The sequence below is a fragment of the Ovis aries genome, chromosome 4 (assembly GCF_016772045.2).
Source record: "Ovis aries strain OAR_USU_Benz2616 breed Rambouillet chromosome 4, ARS-UI_Ramb_v3.0, whole genome shotgun sequence".
NCBI classification, from domain to species: domain Eukaryota; kingdom Metazoa; phylum Chordata; class Mammalia; order Artiodactyla; family Bovidae; genus Ovis; species Ovis aries.
This window is the reverse complement of record NC_056057.1, coordinates 31647031-31655187: the sequence shown is the minus strand read 5'-3', so window position 1 is coordinate 31655187 and position 8157 is coordinate 31647031. Positions and strand designations below refer to the sequence as shown.

At 47.0% G+C, this 8157-nt stretch overlaps 1 protein-coding gene across 7 annotated transcripts in view; it reads left to right on the top strand.

Annotated features, from left to right (window-relative positions):
- The first annotated feature begins 319 nt into the window (after positions 1–319).
- Positions 320–8157, top strand: part of CDCA7L (cell division cycle associated 7 like) — a 47010-nt gene continuing 39172 nt past the window's right edge. For all 7 annotated transcript variants that reach the window (XM_060414543.1, XM_060414541.1, XM_012176481.5 and 4 more), the window contains exon 1: positions 320–415. In XM_060414543.1, coding sequence (XP_060270526.1) covers positions 392–415 — 24 coding nt within the window. In that variant the 5' untranslated portion in view covers positions 320–391. The remainder of the gene's footprint in view (positions 416–8157) is intronic.

Genomic DNA, 8157 nt, shown 5'->3' with positions numbered 1-8157 from the left:
TGCCCCCTCTCATTTCTCCCGCGCGAAACCCGGCCGGACGGCTCCACTCCCTCCCTCCGCTGCAGGGGGGAGCCCGGCGCCCCCAGATTGGCAGCCACCTCGGGCGGAGCCCGGCTGCAGCCCTTCTTGCGCCGCCTGAGAAGCGAAATCCATCGGTCGCGAAGTTTGGGTTGTGTAAGCGGAAGCTCGCGGGCGGGCGCGGCGGGGCGAGTGCGCGGCGCGGGGCGCTCCCCCTGTCCCGGGCGCCGAGTGCGCCCCTCCCCCGGCCCGCCGGAGCTCCGGGCGGGGCGAGCGTGCAGCGCGGCCGCGGGCGTTCTCCGTGCGCCGGGCCCCTGGAGAGCCAGGTCCCGTGGCCGCGTGCTGGGAGGAGGCCGGAGTCCCGTGGGGAAGGATGGCGTTGGCGACGCGCTCGCAGGTGAGGGTCTGGCCGCCCGCCGCAGCCCGGACGCGCCCCCGGCTGCCTTCTCTTTGCGCCTGGCTCTGCTCCCCGCCTTGGGCTGGAAACGTGGCCCTCGGCTGCCTGGTTGTGGAGCGGGCGTGCCCCGCAGGTGTGTGCGGTGGGTGTCGGGTGTTCTCCGGGTGCGGAGAGGCCGGGTGCGCCCCACGCGGGCGCTCACCGCCGTCTCGGGTGGGACCTCCGGGGTCGCAGGCCGTGCTGCTGCGGCCAGGAGCCCCCGGAGTGGACGCACTGGAGGGCAGTGCCGGCGGCGAGGCCGCAGGGACTCAGCAACTGCTTTTGCAGTGCTCGTGGGACGGGGAAGGGGAAGCTTTTTCTGTGCGCGCACCCCACTCTGGGATTGGTACGGGGTTAAGTAAGTTTAAGTGTAATTTTCTAAAACAAAACAAAAGCAGTCGAGGATCAGGCAGTTCAACTTGGATAATGGAGTTTGTAAGGAATGGCTTTTGTATTTGTTCTAGAATTTTTGTAATTGTTTTCAAGGAACTTGTAACTGTTTGGGGGAACTGGCACCGTCATTAGTCCAGGTTCAAAAACAAAAAGCCCCAAGATCCAAATCATATATACAGCATCACCCTAGTTACGGTCTTTCTTAAAATTTTCATTATCGAGGTTCCAAGTGTTACAGTGGGTGGTGGGAGAGGAGCCTTTGCCTCAGTTTTCTTTTTGACTTTGTAAAAAACGAATACACATATTTTATTCAGAGGTAAGCAGCAAAAACTTTTTCAAATGTACTAAAAATAAAAGTTTTAGAAAGGAAAGGACGTACGTAGCTCCTGAGATCCCGAAAGATGCTTTGTGTGAGGCTTGGGGTTTTTCTTGCCTTTGTGAACACCTCTCTCACTGCTTCCTCCTTACCTTTGGCTGGTGTTCACCTCCTTTCTCCACCTGGGTACTGGGCCTCCCCAAGAATTGGCAGACCTGAAGTGGAAGGTGGTACCTGAGCCTTGACACTGCCACCTGCCTGGGTCTGGCCACACAGTCGCGCCGCCGATGGTCACTATAACCATTTGATGATTTCTGAAAGGCTTCCTGAAAGTGGGCACTTAAGAAAAATCTACTGTTGTGAATGTTTTTGAGGAGTATTTTTAAACTTCTTCAATGAAGGGAGGTATTAAAAACAAGGAAAACTTAACTCAAGAAGGGGTGGGACAGGCTTAGTTAATGTTTTTCTGTTTACCACTGGCCCTCACCATATAATTAGTATCCTAGGCTTATAGGAGGTTTGGGTTTCTCCTGGATTTAAGCCCTTCTGTAAGGAGCTTCCAGCCCCTTGTGAATTTCATCAGAAAATGTATCTTGATGGTGTATCCTTCCTAAGATCTGTTGTTCTGGTGGTGCAACATAACAATTCCTGCATAGGAAATTTTAAATGTCCCAGGATATGTACTTGGAAATGAACACTTTACTGTCAAATAATGAGGCTAATTTTCCATAGTGTTAATACTATTTAACCACGTGTACAGGTGGAGGTAAGCCACCAATTATACCAGAGCTGTTATGCACCCATTAGGGCAAGTCACTTTTTGTAAGATGATCAGGTTTTTTTTCCCTCCATCTCAGAAGACCTCCTAATTGGCAGTGCAGATTAAGATGTGTTAGGTTATTTTTCAGTGGAAATGTTCATCATAGTTTACGTGTGAGGATATTATAGTCTTATCTGAGTGGAGAATGATTCTACCAGGTGGCCAAGTGACTGCGAATAAAAGCACTTAATGGACATTTCAGGCCCAGCAAGGTGTTGAATTCATGTGGCTCTTTCCTGTACTCCCACCTCTTGCACAGAGGAGCAAGGTGAGCACTCCAGCACACCTTGAAGGGAGGCTCAGCCCAGTGTGCAGTGGGTTTTAATCCCACGCCTGCAGCAGATAATTTCCATCCCTTGCAAAGTGCAGAGTTGGAAGGGGCTTCCGTAAAGCAGCTTAGGCCCAGTGTTCTGAGTAAAGGGAAGTAGGCAGGGAGGAGACAAAACATTTGTTTAAACTCTTGTGGACTCCATTCTAGCCTCTGCTTTTCTGCAGCGTCACCAGTGTGTCGGATTTGATGTCCTTTGACAGTGATCACACCTCCCATGGGCTCTAGTCCTTGTTGGGCTGACCACCGTGTCTTTGTGCTTTTGTATTGAGTGACAGGAATGATGCCCAATAAAGTCTAGGGGATGGTCCCTTACTGAGAGCACTAAGCAGAGAAGCTGGCAGGAGCCGGAGGACGGACTACCTTGGCTTTCTTGCAGAGAGCCTGGGAGTCGAAGAACTGACTCATTGGAAAAGACCCTGATGCTGAGAAAGATTGAAGGCAGGAGGAGAAGGGGACAACAGAGGATGAGATGGTTGGATGGCATCACCGACGCGATGGTCATGAGTTTGAGGAGGCTGTGGGAGTTGGTGATGGACAGGGAAGCCAGGCGTGCTGCAGTCCATGGGCTCGCAGAGTCGGACACGACTGAGTGACTGAATTGACTGGGAGGTCCTGAATGTTGGTGTGATGTTTTTGTTCTCTTCTAGCACTGGGGTGCCTGTGGGATCCTTAGAGAAGGAAATAATACTAAATGATCTCATGTACTGCATGAGCATTCTGTCTGGATGAGGAAAGGAATTTATCTTTTTTAAAAATTTATGTATTCATTTTTAAGGAGGATAATTACAATATCATAATGATTTTTTGCCATACATCAGTATGATTCGGCCATAGACATATGTGTCCCCTCCCACCTCCCTCTCCACAGGAATTTTTCTGATGGTGATCTCAAAGCCACAAAGTGGACTCATCTGATCCTCTGACTTAAAACATGTGCCCAGAGCCCCGGAAGCTGGTCACAGAGGGCGGTCATTTATGACGTCTTAGAAGGCCTGCACAATGATCTGTCATTTTAATCCGTGTTTAAAAGGCCACTTGTTCTTCCTTTTGATGTACTGCTGACCTCCCACCCACAAAAGAGCTGAATTCTCAGTGGTCGGGAGAAACCTCAGCACAGCAGTTTCAATTTTGGTCAGGTGTATGGGACAGAAGACCGTAAGATACTTAAGTGACTGAAAACATTCAGGAGCAGTGAAGTAATGAAAGGTCATTCAGATAGAGTGGTGTAGGCATGCTGATTTTAAACTGCCCTTAAGCATTCTCTTATTACCCTGTGAACCACAGTAGAGAATTTTTACCTCCAAGATACAGTTTTGATTTGTAAAGGACATAGCTTTATGCATCAAAATGGAATCGAGACAGGCTGCTTGGGGGAAGAATGTGCTGTGCTTAGTTGCTCAGTCGTGTCCGACTCTTTGCAACCCCATGGATTGTAGCCCACCAGGCACCTCTGTCCATGGGGATTCTCCAGGCAACAATACTGGCGTGGGTTGCCATGCCCTCCTCCAGGGGATCTTCCCCGCCTAGGGATTGAACCCAGGTATCCCACCTTGCAGGTGGATTCTTTACCATTCGAGCCACCAGGGAAGCCCTGGGGAGGAATAGAGATTAAATGTTTTGGGGATCGTTTTCTTTTTCTTTGTGAAAGCAGTGGTCTGTAGGAATTTTTAAATAGGACCATTCAGAGGCCTAGTTGGCATATAGCTGAAGTTATCATGCCAGGATAATTTTCTTCTATTGTAGTAAATGCCCTGTGCAGAGGGCAGAAAAGTAGGTTGTGAAGTCCCACAGTAAAAGAGGCCAGAGTTTTGGTTCAAGTAGTTGATAGTTTCCTGCCATCGTAAACATCAGCTGATGAGCAAAAGTTCCCCTGACTGGCTTAGTTCTTTTAGTGGCTACTGAGTGCTAAGCATTACGTCACTTACGGTGGAAGAAACCGAGACGCCTAAAACACTGTTCTTTCCCAGGACCCAGTCAGAGATCACTCTGGAGCTCCTTGGCTCTTCTGCCTTGGACAGAGTTCAGCTGGCTCCTGCTCTGAGCTGGGAGACCTCGGAGGCCTTCAGTTTTGGGGGTAGGAGAAGACCTTAAGAGTCATCTTTCTCCCCACCCTCCAAGGAAGGCCGTGCTAGGTACTTAACAGATTTCATCCTCACCGTGGTGATGTGAAGTAGGTTGCATTATCTGCATTTTAAAGATAAGGCTGATAGACTGATATGCTTGGAGTAGCCTAGTGTGAAAGGAGCGGAATCAGAACTCAGAACTCGGTCTGCAGAGCAGGGGCTGACTCTTGCTGCTAGACATGATCAAGGGCACACCAAGTTTAAGCTGTGAATAGAAGGAGGTGTCCGCCGCGTGGGGTTTTCTCACACCTTTGTCCCTCCTTTTAGAGAGAAGAGCTGGGGTGTTAACAGCAGCTCATGTAGTTCTTCTTAAGGAACTGGGCAAGTTATGCTTTGGGCAGGGTTCCTTGGGTGCTGGCTGTAAAAGTCGGCTTGGGAATGTGAAGAAGATCCACAAAGTCTTTACACGGGATTGACTTTTAGATGAATTTTGTGTTGTACAAATAACACCCTGTTCACAGAAGCTGAAAAGGAAACAAATTGAACTGTTGCTCTACCTCACTTCTCCCTGGGTATCATTTTCTAGTTATTTTTCCTTCCCTGTTTGCCTGTGTCCAGTCACCATTTTTGCTTAACCTCTACGGTATGCTGCTGAATTTTCTAGTGTGAATGTTGTTTGAATCCTGCTTTCTTTAGCACTGTCCGTACTATTTTTCTGAGGAGCTTGGAGGTCTTTACGGTTTTCATTTTCATTCAGATGAGTGTTTTATGTATTTTCTGTTGAAAAATTTTTACTTACAAACAAATACATTTAAGAAACTTTGCAATGACTGTCTCGGAGTGGTGCATACTACATGCCCTGAATTGAAGACAACGCTGTTCTTAATTGCTGTTTCCTCATCATGCACTTTCTGTTCGGTAGAACGTGCCTGATTTTCAGTAGATGAGAACCTCTCACATACCGTCTTCCTAAGGCATTTCTCCTTTCGTTGTATTAGCTGACAGAAGGCACTTTGTGCTCAAGTTAGAATCAGGGCTCATGATAACTGGCCTGGAATAATGACTGTTTTCATCCTGAACTTAGAGCCCCCAAGCTAAGCCTTCTTTAAGGTAAGGTAAGATGAAGTCGCTCAGTCGTGTCCGACTCTTTGCGACCTCATGGACTTCTCCATCCATGGGATTCTCCAGGCAAGAATACTGAAGTGGATGGCCATTTCCTTCTCCAGGGGATCTTCCCGACCCAGGGATTGAACCCAGGTCTCCTGCATTGGAGGCAAACGCTTTAACCTCTGAGCCACCAGGGAAGCCTTCTTTGGTCTTGCTTATTTTGGCTGTAAATCATCTTCTAGGTGGCATTCCTGAAATTGTGTTTTCCTTGATGTTGTGGATGTCTAGAGATCAAACAGTAGGTTCACTCATTATAAAAGCTCTTTTTGAGAGCTTAAAAAACAAAAGTTTTTCTTGATGTGCTGGTTGTAATAGATGGGTGCAGTTTGTAAACTGTCACCACGCTGTACGCTTAAGATCTAGGCATTTTCTGGTTGCATGTTGCACGTGAAACAGTATAACATGGGCCATCAGGTGTGTGCTGACACCTTTCACAGGTTGTCCTGCCTGTTGAACTGTATCCTCAGGGCTGGGTGTAGTCCAGGGATCCCTCCCCAAAGACCCCCTCTCCTGTTCCCCCAAACCCTGTATAGCAGCAGCACTGCTTGTGGGCAGCCCCCCCCCCCCCCATGTTTAAAGCTCTGCTTCTGAGGATCCTGTGTACCTGTCAAGTGCCTTTGAGTCTTTTGGCACAAGAGCTGGCCCTCCCTCGGCTGCCTGCTGGTAGACACCTCCTCTGCCTGGAGAGCCCAGGATTTACCCCAGGGTGATGGCTGATCACCCCAAATCATGTGGCAGGCCAAAATGATACTTATCCCAGTGAGTGAAGGGGCTGGCATATCATACGTGCTTAGTCATGTCTGACTCTTTGGGGCCCCATGGACTGCAGACTGCCAGCCTCTTATGTCCATGGAATTTTCTAGGCAAGAACATTGGAGCAGGTTGCCATTTCCCGCTCCAGGGGATCTTCCTGACCTAGGGATCGAACCTGTGTCTCCTGAGTCTCCTTCATTGGCAGGTGGATTCTTTAACAGTGGTGCCACCTGGGAAACCCCTGGCAAATCACAGCTGTTAAATATTTGTTGAATTTTTAAAGAAAGATGGTTTAGGATTGTCTGTGTATAGTGAGTGCAGGCGTGAGTTATGACAGGCTGGAACAGAGCTTCTGGAAATTTTTGTTGGACTAATTCATGGTGGAGGCCAGTTTGTGCCTGTCCCGGTGGCCTGGAGGTGTGCAGTCTCACTCTGCCTGTGCAGGACATGTTCCCATTAATCTTGTTTTATCTTTAAAAGTCATGCTTATTCCATGATATGTTTTTATTCAAGAATGCTATTTTAAATTATTATTCTGGGAAAAAAAACTTCCCCTCCTCTTTCCCTCCTGTGGTCCTGAAAGCCTTCTGGCTGTTACTGAGCTCCCCAGCTTAAGCAGCACGGAACTGCCAAGTATAAAATTTAGAACTCGTACCTTTAATAAGCCCTGAAATATATATCTACCTGCCCACCCCCCCAACCTACTCCATGCTTTTACTTAAAGCTCCGTGACTTTGAGGGTGGTTAAGTTGAGGGCAGTGGGGCGAGGGGGGAGCTATCATTGATACCGAATTCTCTCAGAATATTTTTTTTAATGCAAAATGCCTAGTGCCCTTTATTTTGTTCTCCAGTAACATTGGTTTAAAATAGAAAGTTAAAAATAAAAGTGCATTGAAAAAATCATTAAGTTTTTTATTTTTATTTTTTTATTGAGGTTGATTTACAGTGATGTGTTAGTTTCTTCTTTGCTATAGCAAAGTGATTTAGTTATAGAGATGTATATTCCTTTTCATATCCTTTTCCATTATGGTTTATTATAGGATGTTGAATGTAGTCCCCTGTGTTGTCCAGTAGGACCTTGTTTGTTTTATATAAATTCTGTTATATAAAAATACGGTATTTGCAAATCCCAAACTCTGGATTTATCCCTACCCACCTCCTTTCCCCTCTGGTAAGCGTGTGTGTTTTCTATGTATGTGAGTCTGTTTCTGTTTTATAAATAAGTTTATCATATTTTAGATTTCACATATAAATGATATCATATGGTATTTGTCTTTATTTTTCTAACTTCCTTCACTTAACATTATAATCTCAAGGTCTATCCATGTTGCTACAAATGGCATTGTTTTATTATTGTTTATGACTAATATTTGTGTGTGTGTGTGTGCACAGCGCATCTTTATCCATTCCTGTGTCAGTGGGCATTTAGGTGCTTCCATGTCTTGGCTGTTGTAAATAGTGCTCTGTGAACATTGGGGTGCAGTGTTCTGTTTTTTTTGAATTAGCATTTTCATCTTTGCCTGATACATGGCCAGGAGTGGGATTGCTGGATCATGTGGCAACTCTATTTTTAGTTTTTTGAGGAACTTCCATACTGTTTTCCAAATGTCTGCACGAATTTACATTCCCACCCACAGTGTAGGGGGATTCCTTTTTCTCTACAGTTTGTCCAGCATTTATTATTTGTAGACTTTTAAATGTGAGATCGGTCCTGGGTGTTCTTTGGAAGGACTGATGCTAAAGCTGAAACTCCAGTACTTCGGCCACCTCATGTGAAGAGTTGACTCATTGGAAAAGACTCTGATGCTGGGAGGGATTGGGGGCAGGAGGAGAAGGGGACGACTGAGGATGAGATGGCTG